The 20,578-nt window shown below is 42.4% G+C and overlaps 2 protein-coding genes across 2 annotated transcripts in view; one reads left to right on the top strand and one right to left on the bottom strand.

Annotated features, from left to right (window-relative positions):
* Positions 1–20,578, bottom strand: part of LOC134750990 (NADH dehydrogenase [ubiquinone] 1 beta subcomplex subunit 3) — a 519,415-nt gene that overhangs the window by 26,551 nt on the left and 472,286 nt on the right. The gene's annotated exons all lie outside the window — the stretch shown is intronic.
* Positions 1–20,578, top strand: part of LOC134751277 (prolow-density lipoprotein receptor-related protein 1) — a 119,756-nt gene that overhangs the window by 24,894 nt on the left and 74,284 nt on the right. The window contains exons 3-22 of the mRNA XM_063686660.1: positions 381–655; positions 785–994; positions 1,124–1,220; positions 1,804–1,950; positions 2,256–2,369; positions 2,824–2,946; positions 5,059–5,206; positions 5,470–5,585; positions 5,911–6,097; positions 6,515–6,740; positions 7,402–7,594; positions 11,022–11,168; positions 12,153–12,324; positions 12,924–13,021; positions 13,867–14,002; positions 15,026–15,181; positions 16,020–16,138; positions 17,645–17,794; positions 19,245–19,449; positions 20,460–20,548. Coding sequence (XP_063542730.1) covers positions 381–655; positions 785–994; positions 1,124–1,220; positions 1,804–1,950; positions 2,256–2,369; positions 2,824–2,946; positions 5,059–5,206; positions 5,470–5,585; positions 5,911–6,097; positions 6,515–6,740; positions 7,402–7,594; positions 11,022–11,168; positions 12,153–12,324; positions 12,924–13,021; positions 13,867–14,002; positions 15,026–15,181; positions 16,020–16,138; positions 17,645–17,794; positions 19,245–19,449; positions 20,460–20,548 — 3,108 coding nt within the window. The remainder of the gene's footprint in view (positions 1–380; positions 656–784; positions 995–1,123; positions 1,221–1,803; positions 1,951–2,255; positions 2,370–2,823; positions 2,947–5,058; positions 5,207–5,469; positions 5,586–5,910; positions 6,098–6,514; positions 6,741–7,401; positions 7,595–11,021; positions 11,169–12,152; positions 12,325–12,923; positions 13,022–13,866; positions 14,003–15,025; positions 15,182–16,019; positions 16,139–17,644; positions 17,795–19,244; positions 19,450–20,459; positions 20,549–20,578) is intronic.

The raw sequence follows: 20,578 nt of genomic DNA on the forward strand, positions 1-20,578 counted from the left end.
TGTCACACTGGCTGGCCCGCTGCATGCATACAGAGTGCTATCACTGCCCCTTGCTAATGCAGTATGCATCATTCTGAACATTTCCGCAGTCAGCTGTACTTAGGGTTAGCATGCTAGGCACAAGGAGCAGCATTAAACAATGTATAAAACTTGATTCATTACCTGGCCAGCAATAAATTAGTATGCATAATTTGCGACTACGTTTACGTTAACACGCGACATATGGTTTGCTCCAAAGTCTTCTTGTATACTCCAGATCTAGACACGCCTTCACGAATCACGATTTTCCTACAAATGTGTTGCTTTCCAGATCATGTCTCAGTTTTACGTTATTAAAAATACTAATATATAAAAGACTAATAACACTTATTTCCTTCCAGAGCACCTAAGCCACTCCGATGCCACAAACGCCACAGACACATCGCCCTGCAGCCAGGGTCAGTTCCGCTGCGCCACCGGGCGCTGCATACCGGCCGCGTGGCGATGCGACGGCGACACGGACTGTGGCCAGCGGGACGACTCCGACGAGGACCCCTTCACGTGTACGTACATGTACAGCCAACTAAGACAGGGCGCTGCATACCGGCCGCGTGGCGATGCGACGGCGACACGGACTGTGGCCAGCGGGACGACTCCGACGAGGACCCCTTCACGTGTACGTACATGTACAGCCAACTAAGACAGGGCGCTGCATACCGGCCGCGTGGCGATGCGACGGCGACACGGACTGTGGCCAGCGGGACGACTCCGACGAGGACCCCTTCACGTGTACGTACATGTACAGCCAACTAAGACAGGGCGCTGCATACCGGCCGCGTGGCGATGCGACGGCGACACGGACTGTGGCCAGCGGGACGACTCCGACGAGGACCCCTTCACGTGTACGTACATGTACAGCCAACTAAGACAGGGCGCTGCATACCGGCCGCGTGGCGATGCGACGGCGACACGGACTGTGGCCAGCGGGACGACTCCGACGAGGACCCCTTCACGTGTACGTACATGTACAGCCAACTAAGACAGGGCGCTGCATACCGGCCGCGTGGCGATGCGACGGCGACACGGACTGTGGCCAGCGGGACGACTCCGACGAGGACCCCTTCACGTGTACGTACATGTACAGCCAACTAAGACAGGGCGCTGCATACCGGCCGCGTGGCGATGCGACGGCGACACGGACTGTGGCCAGCGGGACGACTCCGACGAGGACCCCTTCACGTGTACGTACATGTACAGCCAACTAAGACAGGGCGCTGCATACCGGCCGCGTGGCGATGCGACGGCGACGCGGACTACGGCCAGCGGGACGACTCCGACGAGGACCCCTTCACGTGTAAGCTTGCAGTGCCTCGCTCAACTAACAGACGCGTCGCATACAAGTTAGCAGCAGAAGTAGCTAAACGGGAGTGTAGTTCAAAATTATCTGAACACGCTACTACTGGCAGTACTTTAAGTAGGTAGGTACTTTAGAATTCAACCGCCTACCTGATAGACCTTTTCGCTGTAGTAAAGAACTTCTGGTACCGTTATATGAAGGGCGTATACCGAGCTGTCATTATTGAAGCATGTAGTGACTTAAGGGCGTAAGGACATTTGCAGCATTTACATACTGAAAGTGGCTGTTATGCAACTAGGAAAAATCGTACGGACTTGGACGTAACATGGTTTAATATGCGATTGTCACTGTAGCATGCACTACATCATATTTTAAATCCATACGTGACTAAGGCCAACCGTTTTATACGCAGTTTCAAAGCCCCGATGTATCTTGCATTTTGACTTTAATTGTTATATATATTACAGGTCAAAAGGAGTTCAAATGTCCAAACAACACAGCGCGGTGCGCGACACCCCTAGGCGGGATCTTCGAGTGCGTCCCTATACGGTCGTTCTGCGACTCAATACGCGACTGTCGCGACGGTTCCGACGAGTGGGACATCTGTGACAACTGTGAGTAGACTAATATCTTAACAAAACTGTGTCTGACAACTGACAACCCTAGAAGACGCGGCGCGCGACAGTTGCGACGGCTCAGACGAGTGGGACATCTATGGCAACTGTGAGTAGACTAGTATCTCAACAAAACTGTGTGTGACAACCCTAGGCGACGCAACGCGGACAGTTGCGACGGCTCAGACTAGTGGGACAACTGTGAGTAACAGTATTCAGTATCCCCAATTCCCCATAATATTTATTATTTTGAACAAGAAATCTACTAGCATAATTTCATACTACTTACTATATTTTTGTTTCAGTTACGAAAACGCAATGCGGTCCGCTAAAATGCGCAGAGGGGTGTAGACCCACGCACGAAGGTCTGGCCTGCTATTGTCAGGAGGGATATCAGCACGTCAATGGGAAATGTGAAGGTATGTTGGTTTTAATCTGCTAGGAAAACTAACTTTGCTGCAAACTAATACTCAATTCAATTTGATCATTTATTAACAAAATTACAATTAAAACTAATTAATGAAATAAAACTATGAAAGCGGATTATATCGCGTATATTGAATTTATATTGAACAAAAAATGGTAAAATTTACCGCTTCTACAAGACTCGGATCTGCGACCTTTCATAACACATCAACTGAGCTACGAAAGCTTACCAGAAGCGTGCGAATCTTTCTATTCCTTCCTTATTTTTTTCTAACCTAACGGAACCGGATTAATGAATAAAGATAAGATAAGATAAAAAAGATAAGAGCTATTATACTATTTATACTACAAACACAGGTATGTACCCTAAGTTGACTATAACACCTTCGCTCCGCTCGGTGGTTTATATTCATACGTTAGCACTAACGCAGTTTTTGTTGTTTGCAGATTTAGACGAGTGTCAAGAAGAAGCAACATGTCCACAATGGTGCCGCAACACACCCGGCTCTTATACCTGCCTGTGCGCACCCGGGTACAAACTGTCTGGCGGCTCTTGTATTGCTGTTAACGGTAAATATCTCATATTAGACGAGTGTCAACAGGAGACGCGTCCACAATAGTGCCGCAACACACCCGGCTCTTATACCTGCCTGTGTGCACCCGGGTACAAACTGTCTGGCGGCTCTTGTATTGCCGTTAACGGTAAATATCTCATATTAGTCGAGACGAGATAGGAGACGCGTCCACAATAGTGCCGCAACACACCCGGCTCTTATACCTGTCTGTGTGCACCCGGGTACAAACTGTCTGGCGGCTCTTGTATTGCCGTTAACGGTAAATATCTCATATTAGACGAGACGAGATAGGAGACGCGTCCACAATAGTGCCGCAACACACCCGGCTCTTATACCTGTCTGTGTGCACCCGGGTACAAACTGCGGCTATTATTATCATTATTATTTCTAATCTTCATAATGCGACCACTACTCATGAATTCAATGTAATGATCAAGAAATGCTGGGAAGAAATAGTAAATTGGTTTTCTTACAATGGCCTTGAAATCAATCACGAGAAGAGTTATTACACTATATTTCGACGTAGTTCTAAAAGTACAGACTTCGACTGTGATGTACCAATACAGAAGGCCGAATGTATTAAATTCCTAGGGGTAGAACTAGATCCTTATCTGAGATGGAACAACCAGATAGATTCCATATGCAAAAGGCTAGCTAGTGCATGCTATTCTTTAAAAACTCTTTCAAAAACAGCTGACGTAACTATACGTAAAACATATTAAATATATTAATAACGGGTCACTCGCGTGTTTTAAGTCGAAAACGCTCGACATGTTTCACTCCGTACCGAGGAGCGTCATCAGGAGCTTGCGTCGACGGTGATAAAACTTATATATTAAAACACTTAAATAATATACTTAAAACTGTATATTTTTCCTACTTCGAGAGTATTATCAGATATTGTATAGAAGTATGGGGCAACGGAACGAACATAAACTCTATACTACTCTTGCAAAAAAAGGCACTACGAATTATTGCTGGATCTAAACACATACCGGTCACTCATCGCAATATGTTTATAGACCACAAAATATTTACTATTACGGCATTGTATTTATATCGAATATGTGTGTATGTCATGTAGACTGTCCTGATCTACTAGCCAACTTGAATTTCACAGTCCCCACACGCATATCCTCTCGCACCAAAAAAACCTTTCCATATTCCCTCCGTTCATACTAATTACAGGAAAAACTCCTTCCTTCTAAGAGCTGGTAAGTCTTTCAATCAGCTTTGCAAACATCATGATCTCATCGATCTGTTCTGCGATAGCTTTAGTTCGATACGTAAGCTAATGACTCAGGACATTTCCCACTGTTAAGTGTTAACAGTGGAAAAAGTGTTAACTCAACATTGTATCTCTATCCTGTTCTTTTCTCTCTCTTTTGTTCTTCTTGTTAACTGTTTAAACCAATTTTCCCTCTCTAGTAAGATAAGTAAATTATATTTATAAGTTAGTAAGTATTGTTGTAATTTCGCACACCATGCACTTTACGCAGTTTCTATCTGTGGAAACTTGTAATTGGCTCACTGCTTCTATATTATTACCTAACGTGTTACTTCAGCTGTGAGTTTTCCTAATAAATAAAATAAAATAAAAAATAAATAAAAATCTATGTCAATCAAAATAACTATAGAAAAGCTGAAGAAACCCATAACTTTAATCTCAGAAATAAATCAAAATTTGTTCAAACTAAATCTAACTTTATCCATTTCAATAACAGCCTTAACAATATCGCAATTAAAATCTTCAATAAATTAAGTACTGACATAAAACAATGTAGTGACTTAAGAACCTTTGATATTAAAGTGAGAGATTATTTTATTAATAGACCATTCTACACAATTGACGAATATTTTGCCAACGCACTTGATTAAAATGATTCTAGGAATATATTGTAGTTGACTTTTTTTTTATATTTACATAATAACAATATTTGACATTCATATACCACCCGACATTATTTTATGCACTATATTTTTAGCTAGATTAAGTAATTGATGTAAATAATTGTATATACTATATAATTGTATTTGCATGTACATGTACTTAACGCAAATAAATAATAATCTGAATCTGAAAATCAAATCTACCAACATGTTTCAGACCCACCGGACGAGCCAGCGTCTCTGCTGGTGATCACTCAGAAGGGTATCTCTCGGGTGTGGCCCGACGGGCACGCTCCGCCAAAAAAGGACAACCTCACGCTGACGGCGCTGCAAGTTAAGGCTATGGATTTCGATTATTCTAACAGGTAATTATCATTGAAATTAGCTTTTCATCACACTTCCAAGGAGATATCTATATAGTTTTTTTTCTTGGCCTTTGAATTATATAATCGAGAAATTTGAACAATGGCTCATGAAGCTTAACGGTCTAGGAGTTATGGCGTGAGCCATGAAAGCTGCCATCGGCGCCTTGTCATATTTTAGGTGGCATTTCTATTCTGAAAGTCTATAAGAAATAAATTATTCCGTAATGACCATAAAAACGTAACCAAAACATCTCATTTTCCAGGTCTTTCTGCTACGTCCACCACAACCTCAGCCGCTCTGGCATCATGTGCGTGTCCGTCGATGACTTCTCAAAGAAATGGCAACGCGAGCCGCCGACGCTGTTCCCATTTGTTGACTGTAAGTGCCTACTACTGGTGACTCTCCAACATATCTATAATATTTGTCTATCCTCATTATTATCGGGGAGACAGTGTGGAAGCGGACCTTTGTCAGTTTCAAGGCGATAATTGGCAGGAAACGTTGCAGGATCGGGAAAAGTGGCATGCTCTCGTTTCGGAGGCCCTCTTTGGGTCGCTGAGCCATACTAGTTAGTTAGTTCATTATTATTGACTAAAACGGGATTTGATTGCGTAACATTGGTAAATCTGTTACAGATTTTGTTAGCTTTTGCGGTGCAATGAAGAATATTTAGTTACGTACTAACTGTATAAGTTTGTTCTAGCGGTGAACTTCATGGCGCTGGACTGGGTGTCGGGCGCTTGGTACCTGGTGGACGGCGCGGCGGGCGCCATGTTTGTTTGCTCGCGCGAGCTGGCGCACTGCCGCCTGCTGCAGGACTCGTTGGCCAAACTCAGGGGACTAGCTATTGACCCTACACCGCCCCAGCAGAACGATAACCAACCTCATGGGTCAGTACCAATATATCCGAGTTTTCGACCTGTCAAAGGTTTTTGTGGTGTGATCACAATAATTTAAAAAGAAAATCAATCCGGTAGTATATAATAAATAGTACCCCCTAACCTTGTATCATCATATTTCATATATTAAGGATAAAATATAGCAAGTAGTTATTAATGGAACCCAGTCAACTGGGTCATTTATATGTGTTGGAGTGCCTCAAGGGTCTGTCCTAGGCTCTTGCTTGTTTTCAAATTATGTTTGCAAATTAGTTATCCAATTTTCCGATAGATGGCGATGTACACAATTTTGCTTAATATACTTGTGGTAAAAAGTCTTTCGTGTTTATGAGACAATTGAAAGTTTGTACTTCACCCTCGGTGCGCGAGTTACACTAACTCGCACTTGACAAGTTGTTTTAATTGCAGCTTCATATTCTGGTCCGTGTGGGGCGGCTCGCCTGCTCGCGTGGTCCGGACGGAGCTCTGGGGCGGAGCACCCGCGGACCTGGCGTCATCTCGCCTGGTGTACCCCACGGCGCTCACACTGGACTTGACTAATAAGTGGCTCTACTGGGTCGACGCTTATATGGACAGCGTGGAGAGAAGCGACTATTATGGAGGGAATAGAGTCACTGTGTTCAGAGCTTACGAGGTTAGTGTATTAAAGTCTGTACTGTTAACTTTTCAATAACCTTCATTCTATAAGATGTAACTGCAAAAGCGTTAAAATAAGGAGGCATTAAGTCCGCCATCTGTACATAATTGTATACTGTGCTGAGCGCTGGTGGTAAGAGCGTGCGACTTGCAATCCGGAGGTCGCGGGTTCAAACCACGGCTCGTACCGAGTTTTTCGGAACTTATGTACGAAATATCATTTGATATTTACCAGTCGCTTTTCGGTGAAGGAAAACGTCATGAGGAAACCGGACTAATCCCAACAAAGCCTAGTTTCCCCGCTGGGTTGGAAGGTCAGATGGCTGTCGCTTTCGTAAAAACTAGTGCCTACGCAAATTCTTGGGACTAGTTGCCAAGCGGACCCCAGGCTCCCGTGAGCCGTGGGAAAATGCCGGGACAACGCGAGGAAGATGATGTTTTGTACATAATTGTATATAAAGATATACTAATAAATAGAAAATAAATATCTGAAAATTTAAGAGTTTTGAATGATTCACGGTTAGTTTCACTTGACTTATATCACGGTCTATATTCCACTAATATAAGTCTATCTGAAAATTTGTTATCAAAAGGAACTCTAATTATAAACCCTTCTAGTACTCAGTATACTTAGGAAACTTAATCTTCTATTGTTTCAGTCTGAACGAGTATCCCTTATTTCAAACTTCGAAGCTTCTCTCTACTTACCACAATGGAACAACCAGAGCGTGCTGATGACGTCACGCTATGCACGCACACACGCACGCACGCCCACGCACACACAGAAGATCATACCTGTGTCCGCACGGGTCACGGCTGCGTTGGTGTTCCATAGACTAAGGCAGCCAGTCGGTAAGCGATTGTAAACTTTTTTACGTAGATGTTAAGGTCCACTTTCGTTCCGCCGTGTTAGTGATTTCATTTTGTATAGAGTAAGCCATCATACGGTAAGCCTTTTTAGAGGAACCGATCCATTCCATTGTGTAATAACCAGAGCCTGCTGATGACGTCACAATACGCACGCACACGAGTACGCACGCAAACGAGTACGCACGCCCACGCACACACAGAAGGCAATTGGTGCGAACGCAACCTCTTATTTGTAATGCAGTAGCTAAACGCAGCCGTCGGGCTCGCTTACTATGCGGAGGCTTATTTAAATGCACCAATAGGAGCGCTCCACATAACCTGTATCGCGGCCAATTAGAGGCACCTAAATTTAGACTACATTTTACCATTCAAAATTAGCTAAATCACTTTCGCATCAGCCTCCATACTATTACCACCACTTCTACACTTTTAACCGTTTACGTCAACTGTACCTTGTAAAGTAACCAGCACCTATATGATTACACGTTTACTTCAAATCGAAGCCTTTTTATTTGTCGTCGAGACCTGCACGGCGGCTACAGCAATCATTATTGATTGTCAATAATTGATTGATAAGAATTGATTTAATCGTTTATTTATTCAAAAAACAAACTAATAAAACGAGATATATTATATAATTCTTGAATGGCAAAGTACACATACATACTTAAAAAGTACTCATGTTATATATTTGCATCTCATATTGCACATATTGTAACATTTTAAATAAAATTTGGTTGTACCCCTTCAAATTATGGAAGAGCGAGGCCTTCTGCCACAAGTATATTTTATACTTAAAAGAAGGTTCCAAACCTATTGCCATTTAAATGCACATTGTAAATCAAATAAATTATTTTTCATTTTTTTTTTCTTCATTTGGCACGTATTGTACTCTATATAAATCTAGCGATTAATGGTAATTTTTTTCAATACCACGTCGGTGACAAACAAGCAATTTTACGTTATTTTAACGTTCGTTTCTGGTCAGAATGGAAGAATGGTCTTCATGGTGCATCAAAAATAAGATCAACTGCCAGGTACCTCAATCCAGTGAAGTAGCAAGCTATCTCGGGACATCCATTTCTATTGTCTTAGCTTACAGAAAGATACTTGTTCATATGCCTGTAACAAGTGCTGTGTGAACCACTATCGGACACCTTGCCTTCTTCCAACGTCTTGATTAATAGCGAGACCAGCCGGGCTAGCACATGATTGGCGCGAGAGTATCTCGCCGCGACATAGACTACCCGTCCCTCTTTAATTCATACAGTTAGTAAAAGACGGGTAGTCTATCTCGCGGCGAGATACTGTCGCGCCAATCATGTGCTTGGCCTACAGCGCCTCCTAAAATAACTGTTTGGGACGCGAGAAATCTTTAAAATTAATTGCCCTAATTTGAATAGTCCTCAGTGGTATCTAGAAGATCTGCTGCACTTTTACTTTAAGCATCAGGCCGCAGGGTCAATGACCTTACCCTGCTACACTGTAGTCCGGGCAGTTACATAGATAACTTTCACGCTATTACAGTACCGGCCATATAACTTTTATTTATTTATTTGTGAGTGACTTCCACCTTACTGCTTTAGGTAGTCTAGTAGTATTACTTTGTACGGGCGATGAGAAAAATTGGTCTCATGTAATGGTTTTTTTATAGGTTTTTTTAAAAAAAAATTTTACTAGAGGTTTTTGAGTAATATGCTGAGTATCCTATTGTAATTCACAGTATTTCATTGCAATATTCATCATATATTTGTATAAAATGATTAGTAAAATATGCAATCTACAAACTAACCTATATTGTTTACTCTATACAAGCTCATACAAAAACACTCAAAGGTGATATATTATTGGCTGGTACTGTATTTTGTGTCCGAAATTCGGTTCTATAAACCGGATAACACGTTTTACCGACAGTCTAAATGCCTTCCCTTCCGGGAGTCCCCTTAGAAGCTCCGGAACAAGTGTACATACTCGTATAGGTGTATTATGTAAGTAACGGATACGTCAACTCGTGTAAATTACAGCGAATGTTTGGAGACACTGCGCTAATTTATCTGTTTCAGCCAAAGTCCCATCCAAGCCGGCCTCGCCTACGATTACTTTCGATCCGCGATGTAGTCACTAGTTAGTTAGTTAGTTTTGCTGGGCATTTTCCGCAAATCTACATCCAATGTGCCTATTTTGCGTGAAACGAGGTAGCGCTACTCTAACCACCCCAGCTCCTCCACGAAGCCTAGCAAAGTCTTCAGGTTGCTAGTTGCCTCCTCCATCCGCCATGTAGTCACTAAATCGGCTAGGAATCTATCCAATTAACGATATTTTGGCTTAAGCTAATCGGCAACATAAATCAACATAATGCGATATCTAATGAGAAGTCTCTCACAAATGTTTCTTCTGATTCAAAATTAGGGTTACAGTTTAAATTCTCAATTTCCTATAATACCTAATTGTAACGAGTTACCGTGATCTCATGGGTAGCAATAATATGCGTATTTATTTCCTATAATACCTAATTGTAACGAGTTACCGTGATCTCATGGGTAGCAATAATATGCGTATTTATTTCCTATAATACCTAATTGTAACGAGTTACCGTGATCTCATGGGTAGCAATAATATGCGTATTTATTTCTTATAATGCATAATTGTAACGAGTTACTGTGATCTCATGGGTCGCAATAATATGCGTATTTATTTCTTATAATGCATAATTGTAACGAGTTACTATGATCTCATGGGTCGCAATAATATGCGTATTTATTTCTTATAATGCATAATTGTAACGAGTTACTATGATCTCATGGGTCGCAATAATATGCGTATTTATTTCTTATAATGCATAATTGTAACGAGTTACTGTGATCTTTGATCTTACTGTGATCGCAATAATATGCGTATTTATTTCTTATAATGCATAATTGTAACGAGTTACTGTGATCTCATGGGTCGCAATAATATGCGTATTTATTTCTTATAATGCATAATTGTAACGAGTTACTGTGATCTCATGGGTCGCAATAATATGCGTATTTACTGTTTCTATGCCAGTAGGTGTAGCCCTAACGCTTGCGCGCCCGCTGACTCGCCACCAGGAGATAATAAACAGGTCTCAACCAAGATCTTGGACGTAGAACGGAACACATAATAAAAAAAATACCTTCCAATATTTACGTAGTAGGAAACATAATAACAATTTTATTGGAAGGTAATTTTTTTATATTATGCGTAAATTTTGTATGAAAAAGTCTGCACGCTTGGTTTCAATACAAATCATGGTATTTGTGTCATCTAGCGTATATATTAAATCTGTGGAGTATACCTACAGAGAGTGGTGAATACACTACCTACATTCATGACTAGTCAACGATTAAAAAAAGATCCCAATATAATAAAGACATATATTTCTCAGTATCACACCCGTGCGCAGTCCACAACGGCGGTTGCACGCACATATGCGTGACCGCATGGCGGGGAACGACACCTCATGCGCACTGCCTGTGTCGTCACGGGTACAAGGCGGTCCACACTCATCCGCACCAGCCGCCCGTCTGTCACAGTAAGTATCATTTGTAAAATATAGTTTGTCAAAGGACTGTCTCATTTCAAACAGACAGATAGAATCATACTATCCTTGTCTTACACGAGTACTAGCACCCAAAAGAAAAGGATGGGTATAGTTTTTTTTGTTCTTATTTACTGATAATTTGATTTGACCAGCTATATTTGCCTACGGCTCATAAAATACATCTAGGAATTCGGACATAACCTACTTTGCACATTTGCTATGAAATATACTTTTCACTTCTCATGCTCGTAAAGATCGACTTTAAGTTGTGCGTAGACGACATAAAGTTGCTTATTATGTTCTAGAGCATAAAATAAATACATCTATTACGACCCTTATTGACTTAGCAATAAAGTCCAAAATCCGCCATACAAACTGCCAGCCCTGCCGGGGCGCGCCCGACCTGCGCGCTCCCGCCCGGCGTGTTCCGCGCCCCCGACACAACCGAGTACAATTTACTTTCAGTCTTGAATGAATACGGTAAAATAACATAAAATATTGGATATTTTTGTATATTTTACTCACACTCGAAGTGAAAAACAGAGTGTATAACTCGGGCATAAATGTCCATTTTTATCCTCGACTATATTGGTCCTCATCTTGTCTGTTGGTGACCTGCACTTCTCTTCCCATCTCTGGGGTACCAATCCGTAACCGTTTTACTCCACTACCACTACCAACAGACAAGATGGGAAGACGACTCACAGTTGGACATCACTGGAGAAGAGTTGCACGTGACAGGTTCCAATGGAAAATGTTAGAGGAGGCCTATGCCAAGAGGCAAACTGAGCTTCGGGACATTATATAACAAACAAGAACATGCCTAGTACTCATTCAAAGCAGAGAAGCTCAGAATAAAAGGCTTATTATTATTTATTATTTATATTGGTCCTCGCTGCGCTCGAGCTAATAAATTACCTCGAATAAAAATGGATAGCTTTATGCCCTTGTTGTACAATCTAGTGTTTTGTTCAGGAGTGGAGGTAGACGAGTACCTGCTAGTAGCACGGGGCTCGCCGCCCCTGGTGCAGGCCGTGGTGCCGCAGCACCCGCAGTGGGAGGCCGCCGCGCCCGCCGCCGCCGCGCGCCCCACGGCGGCCGACGTGCACCTGGCCGCAGAGTACATGTACTTCTCCGATGTGCACAGGTATGTAGGTTCTAAATTATTCACATTATATCATCCTATCTTAATGCTTAGAAATAAAGGAGAATTACAAAATCTCACTGTCTCGGGCGACTCTAGATCACTAGCCCACCGACCTGCCAATTGGGCTACCGAGACAGTGAGGTTTTTAACACGCTTTTATTAGGTCGACCTGTATGTAACTAAGTAATAGTTATTTGTTATATATATATATAATTGTTTTTTTTTTTTTCTAACTAAGTAATGGAATCTAAGGTAACTAATTTAACCGATGAAGCTGAAAATTTGCATATGCATGTAAGTCGGGTGACGATGCAATATTATGGTACCATCGAGCTGATCTGATAATGAAGACAGGAGGTGGTCATAGGAACTCTGTGATAAAACAACGCAACCTAATTGTGTTTGGGATTTTTATAATTGTCTCGATGAGTATTAGTTGCCTGTGGAGATAAAATACAGTCAGCGATAAAAGCTTGTACCAAAAATTAAATTTTTGCCAAAAACTTATTTTTCCTTTGTTTCTTAGCATTATGGTATCGTTTTGCAGACGTTTTTACTTAATGCAAATATTTTTTTCCTATTACGTTTCTTTTCTGTAGATATGAGATAGTACGGCAGAAGTTAGATGGCACCGGTCGAGAAGTTTTCATAGAAGAAGACGTTGACAACTGCGAGGGGCTCGCCATCGATTGGATGGGTAAGTTGCTACACCGGTTGTTGATTAAAAGTCTGATATTTCATAAAACATACTCGGATTAATTAATCAAGCTGTCAACTCGTGTTAACAGGCGCCATCTATGGGACACCCTCTACTCGATATTGAACCCTCGATGACTTATATTCCACGCACCCGCTAGGACACGTAGTTCAGAAGTAGGCCCATAGGTGGCGCTTTAATCAATATCTAGCTTTTAAGATAGTATAATAAAATTACTCGTTCACTTGACGAATAGACACCATTCGATACACGCTATTTTTCTCTCCGACTCCTGCCTGACTCCTTCCATCTCCATCCACGTGCCAACACAAGCACTTTATTATTTAACTTATTATTTCTAAGCCTAGACGCGAACAAGGAGCGAGACAACGTGGTGCGATAGAGACCGCATACTAAGTTGCGTTCACTATGGATGCGTTCTCACAAAGTCCAAAACACGGCTACGCTTATTTTAGTAAAACATCACTTTCAAAGTCGGTTAAAATGTACCAATGGCACCCGCGTCATAACAAAACACCTTATCTCACCAAATATGTTTTTTTAGTTTAGACGCAACGATGGATCGGTTGAAATATGGGGTTATTTCTATGAAAAGGGACCTTATTGTCGATGGCGCTTACGCCGCACAGCGCCGCGCGGCATTGTATTTATATCGGAGCATCGTTAATAATGGTGTAAGCGCCATCGACAATAAGGTCCTTTTTTATAGGAAATACCACATTTATGATACATTTTTCACATACATTAAAAAAGAGTAGTTTTTTTACTATAAACCTAATTCGGGTTTAATTTTCTCTCTCTAATTGAATTAACTAACTTCACAGGTAAAAATCTATACTGGACGGACGACGCACTGGGCCAAATATCTGTGGCGCGACTGTCAGCGCCGAAGCAACGTAAGGTGCTCATCAGGGAGCCACACTACCACCCCAGGAGCATTGTCTTAGATCCACGAAAAGGGTAAGTCTTACAACTAGAGTTGTGCCGTTCCCGGTAACATTCCCCATTTTGTATGGGGAAATTTCTCGCTCGGTTACATTCCTCATGCAAAATGGGAAATGTTACCTAACCGGAACGGCACAACTCTGCTTACAACTCAAGAATGTGTACTGGACGGCCGGTCTAGGCCTAGCCAAAATGCCAATTGTTTGCAGAAAACGACGAGCTAAGATAAACGTAAATAATGTATGGAAATGATAGCGTTTCGTTTCGTTTTCTGCAAACGTTTGCCATTTTGGCTAGGGTCCCTGGCCCCAATATCAGCATAGACAGATAAAAGGGATCTATTTGTAAGAGGAAATATATTTTTTTTCTAAATTAAGTTGTGTGTATTTAAGATTAGGTATTTTATCTAGAAATTTATTATAATAAGTGTTCTCATTTATCTTTTCTGTTGTTAAGAACCTTGGTAATCGAATAAGAACTATCGTGAATCTAATAATTTAACGGTTTTACTGAACACGCGTGACATTTTTCAGTGAACCTAAAGTCTCTATATTCAAGAAGTTAAAATGCCTAGCACGTGAGTAAAACCGTAACAGTAATAGTATATTACATACCTCGGGAAGTAAATTAAGAAATGTCTCAGATCTCACGTAATTCACAATTTAATAATTTAATTCACATTTTAATTTGTAATATAAAGGATTCCGAATCTTTTTTATTTGCTGATCGAGGTGTGTATACTATTTTTCTGTTCGACGGAGCCGGAAAGCGGCAACACGGCGGCACGTTTAGCTCAGCGAGCCGAAAGTTGACGTTTTCCGCACGAAGAACAGGAAAAAATATGATAACTGGCGATACAGAATTTTTGGTACACTCGAAATCTACTTTCGGGTACAGAAGCAACAACTTTTTTTTTACTTTTTTTGTCTGACCCTACCTAATATTAACTTTAATATTATTATCTTACCTAATATTCATAAAAATGAACCGTTCTCGAAAGTCTCGGGTGGTTTATTGAATTATAACCTTTGTCGATAGCGTAATGTATTGGTCAGTATGGGCCAGCTCGTCCACCCCGAAAGGCAGCATAGAGACAGCCGCCATGGACGGATCCGGGCGGCGCGTACTAGTCTCAGAAGAACTGCACTGGCCCAATGGACTGGTTGTACAGTCGGACGAGCAAATGCTTTATTGGTAAGTATAATATATTCACTAGTGTAACTAATGTAATGTAACAATGGCAACGTAGTGCAAGGAAAAGTTGTTAGTTACTGAAATTGACAAGCTCCCAACACAAAACAACAACAAGCACAAAACATTCTCATCACGTTGTCCAGCAAAGTTCTATGAAGATGCATTGTCGGCGCGACTCGCTTACGCGCGCGCAACACGACGTTTAGCTGCTTATTATTACGAATGCGATGACAATATTTCAACGCCATTGATGTTTGAGAAAAGTTACGCAATATGAAAAACGTTAAACATTGAAAATTTCATATACAGTACTTAATTATACTTTTTAGGGTTCCGTACCCAAAGGGTAAAAACGGGACTTTATTACTTTGCTATTACTAAGACTCCGCCGTCCGTCTGTCCGTCTGTCTGTCTGTCACCAGGCTGTATTTCATGATGCGTGATAGCCAGACAGCTGAAATTTTCACAGATGATGTATGTCTCTTGCCGCCATAACAACAAATACTAAAAAGTACGGAACCCTCGGTGCGCGAGTCCGACTCGCACGGCCGGTTTTTTAAGCTCAAGTAAAACTATTAATTGCTAGACGCTTATAGGAAGCTAAATGGGGTTGGCCGTTTGAAGTATTTTACAGATAGCGCCAGCATAACTTGCCCTGTCAAACCTTAGAATTGTGTCAATTTCTTGTTTTTTTTTTAATATTAATTATGCCCTTGAAGCCAAATCTCATAGAACAAAATAAAGAAAGGGGCATGTTATGAAGACGCTATCTATGAAAACCTTTGACAGTTGCCAACCCAATTCTAAAATGAAATAGCTAAAAAAAAATCGTTCTCAGGTGCGACACGTTCCTGAACAAGATCGAAAGCCTGGATCTGTCCACTAACAAGCGCACCACAATCATCTCGGCCCCAAGCGTCGACTTGCAGAAGCCGTATGGACTGGCTTTAATCGACGGTAGGTGTGGGTAGGCTTATGTCATAGTGACGTCACTGACAGTCAGTCGATATCGAAACGAGTGCGGTTATTATGTGATGCGATTGGTGAGTCTGGACCTGGCCACTAACAAGCGGACGACGATCATAGCACGAGCGACTTGGAGAAGCCGTATGGACTGGCTTTGATCGACGGTAGGTGTGGGTAGGCTTATGTCATAGTGACGTCACTGACAGTCAGTCGATATCGAAACGAGTGCGGTTATTATGTGATGCGATTGGTGAGTCTGGACCTGGCCACTAACAAGCGGACGACGATCATAGCACGAGCGACTTGGAGAAGCCGTATGGACTGACTTTGATCGACGGTAGGTGTGGGTAGGCTTATGTCATAGTGACGTCACTGACAGTCAGTCGATATCGAAACGAGTGCGGTTATTATGTGATGCGATTGGTGAGTCTGGACCTGGCCACTAACAAGCGGACGACGATCATAGCACGAGCGACTTGGAGAAGCCGTATGGACTGGCTTTGATCGACGGTATGTGTGGGTAGGCTTATGTCATAGTGTCGTCACTGACAGTCAGTCAATATCGAAACGAGTGCGGTTATCATGTGATGCGATTGGCGAGTCTGGACCTGACGACTAACAAGCGGACCACGATCATAGCACCGAGCGACTTGCAGAAGCCGTATGGACTGGCTTTAATCGACGGTAGGTGTGGGTAGGCTTATGTCATAGTGACGTCACTGACAGAGAGTCAGTCGATATCGAAACATAGACAAGTGCGGTTGTCATGTGATGCGATTGGCGAGTCTGGACCTGGCCACCAACAAGCGGACCACGATCATAGCACCGAGCGACTTGCAGAAGCCGTATGGACTGGCTTTGATCGACGGTAGGTGTGGGTAGGCTTATGTCATAGTGACGTCACTGACAGTCAGTCAATATCGAAACGAGTGCGGTTATCATGTGATGCGATTGGCGAGTCTGGACCTGACGACTAACAAGCGGACCACGATCATAGCACCGAGCAACTTGCAGAAGCCGTATGGACTGGCTTTGATCGACGGTAGGTGTGGGTAGGCTTATGTCATAGTGACGTCACTGACAGAGTGTCAGTCGATGTCGAACCATAGACAAGTGCGGTTGTGTCACGCGATTTTTGCATTTGCGAGCCGTTGTGATGATTACTACAGCGTGTCATGTAGGAAAAACCCAGTAAATTACATCAGAAAATTACATCATTTTGTTAATTACAGAACCCTCTGTGCAGGATAGACATTTGCATTTAGGTACCTAATCTTTAGGGTTCCGTACCCAAAGGGTAAAAACGGGACCCTATTACTAAGACCGCCCGCTGTCCGTCTGTCTGTCTGTCCGTCTGTCTGTCACGAGGCTGTATCTCATGAACCGTGATTGCCGCTATAACAACAAATATTAAAAAGTACGGAACCCTCGGTGGGCGAGCCCGACTCGCACTTTCATGATTACGTATCACTTACTCCATATAAATTTTTTTTACAGGCGATATAATATGGAGTGAGCACGGCACCGGTAACATCCGGCGCTTGGGCGCCGACGGGCAGCCGAGCCCCAGCGCCAATGGCACCATCCTGCGGCGCCTGCCGCCGCCGTTGTATGACATACGACGCATCGCTGCTGCAGACAGATTAGGTTTGATATAGTTATGTCACTCATTCATCGACCATCAAAATACAAAGGTACTAGAAGACGTAAAGGAAAAATTCAAACATATCATGCGATATTAAATCATTTTACGGTTTAGACTCACTTGTTTTAGTCACTCGCGCGACGTGTTTCGGTTTCATGTCTCCGAAACATGTCGCGCGAGTGACTAAAACAAGTGAGTCTAAACCGTAAAATGATTTAATGTTAGTATATAGGTATATCATGCGATATGTTTAAAGTCCCGTTTTTTAAAGATGTAAACTGCGTCCAGTAAGTTATACTCGTGTTATGCACCATTTTGCGTCTTTCGGCGCTCATCAAAATTGTTCCAAATTTTAAAACCATTAGGGTAAGTTGCACTAATCACACTTGATGGACTGATAAACGCCATTCAGCATTGGACAAAGAAACTTTCTATTAAAAAAAACAGCACTGCCTGTGAAGCCGATGGTCCTGGGTTCGAATCCCGGTAAGGGCATTTACTTGTGTGATGAGCACAGATATTTGTTCCTGAGTCATGGGTGTTTTCTATGTATTTGAGTATTTATATATTATATATATCGTTGTCTGAGTACCCATAACGCAAGTCTTCTTGGGTTTACCGTGGGACTTAGTCAATCTGTGTAAGAATGTCCTATAATATTTATTTATTTATTATTTATTATATTAACTAAGCTGGGTTTAGACGAAGCCAGTGCTGGCTGCCAGCACTGGCGGGAATAGAGCGCTTGGCATTCGTGCCAGTGCTGGCTCGTCTGAGGACTGGCGCCAGCGTTACTGGCTTCGTCTAAACCGGGGGTGCAAAAGTCCCGTTTTCGGGTATTCTCGGCTCCGTTCGGCTCAGCATTGCTCTGATGAATTATTAGGGTTGACACAACTTGACGTCCCTTTCTGTGCACGACCACAGATAATGACTTGAATTTTGACAACCCTAAATAGGCGAATAGTGCCATACATTAGAAAGGGACAGCATGATTCGTCCCTGAACCGATGTCAAACTTCGGTTTTGTATTAAGTTTCCTTTCTGTAGTATTGTTTATTCCGTGTCTAAACCTAGCTTTTACCATAGAGTAACTTATACTAGAGCGGTACTGTCATAGTAAATTTTGTAACCCCAGTAAATTCACTGCCATCTGTCGACACACTTTAAAACTAAAATTGAAGATTTGTAAAAATACGATAAAATGTATTTAAATATAGATAAATGTTTTTTTTTATTTGCATTAATTGTTTTGATGATTTTGACCCATGTTCTTTCACTGATATGCGTTAAAATTGTTAAATAACAAACGAAACCGTCAACGCCATCTATACGACTGTAAGCCAAAACTAGTAGCACCCTCTGAACGAGAATCAAATTTTCTTGATTTTCGAGGCACGTTTTTTCCTTAGACTGTATCCATCTATTACGGAGTACAACAGAATTACACAACAGGTCGCAACACATGCTCGGACAACAACGGCGGGTGCTCCGAGCTGTGTCTGGCCGCGCCCGCGCTCGCCGGCCGCACGTGCGCGTGCGCCGCGGGCCGCGCCCCGGCCCCGGCGCGCCCCGCACACTGCGCCCCGGCCTCCGCCTCCGCCTCCGCCTCCGCCTCCGCCCGTGTCTGCGCCGAGGGCAAGTTCCACTGCGGCCGCGGGTATGTCACACACACACACATCAATATATAGCTGGTCAAGCTAATCTTGTCAGTAGAAAAAGGCGGCTAATTTAAAAAATGTAGGCTCGAAGGGACATCGTCCCATAGAAAATTTGAATTTCGCGCCTTTTTCTACTTACAAGATTTGCTTGACCTTATTGTCGATGGCGCTTACGCCATTATTAACGATTCTCCGATATAAATACAATGCCGCGCGACACTGTGCGGCGTAAGCGCCATCGACGATAAGGTCCCTTTTCATAGAGAATGCCCCATATAACACATTATTTACCGAACGGGATGGTCTTATGCAACTTTCATTTCAGTAGTAGCAGAGAAAGCGTTATTATTTTATCCTTGTCATAGTCTCACTTTTCATTAGTACCTACTTCTAAAAAGTCCTAATTGACACGTTAAAATGGCAGACGTATTGTTATTACCCACCGGTTTCTGATGGGTAACAATGAACTCGATTAAATTACGTACCTACGTTCTTTTTGGTATGTTGTCAGGAATGTTAAATCGAGTTGGATTTCGTCCCATTGCGCATGTTCTGTCACTCACAGGCGCAGCATGTTTCGTCTCTATGCCACACACACACACTTCCCCGCGGGATCCCTTTGTTTGACATAATTATTGAAAGTCATAATGTAATGATTGTCATATTATCATTAATCATAATTCTGAAACCGTTAATTTTTCAGGATTTTCCTCGGGTTATCCTATAGATAGGTTAGGTTAGGTTTGTTTTATGGTAATCTTGAAAAGTTACGCGTTTCTGAGAAAAACCAAATTATGACTGATGAATAATATGACAATCATTACATTATGACTTTCAATTATGTCAAACAATAGAGACCCACATCCCCGCACACAGTGCGCTCCGGGTTCAACGCCCGCGCCTCCACACTGTCCACACCCCACCTCTTGCCTTGGGGCTAATGGGCATCATAATTTGTTTACTTAGTTAACGTTATCAACTGTCTATCTATATCACTTATTTATTGCAGGCGCTGTATCGACGAGCTGTACGTTTGCGACGGTGACGCTGACTGCCCCGACGGCTCTGATGAAGACAGCTCTCCTACTGGACCATGTGGTAATTACGTTACAATCATCATTAGTTATT

The sequence above is a fragment of the Cydia strobilella genome, chromosome 21, assembly GCF_947568885.1.
Source record: "Cydia strobilella chromosome 21, ilCydStro3.1, whole genome shotgun sequence".
Classification (NCBI taxonomy): Eukaryota; Metazoa; Arthropoda; class Insecta; order Lepidoptera; family Tortricidae; genus Cydia; species Cydia strobilella.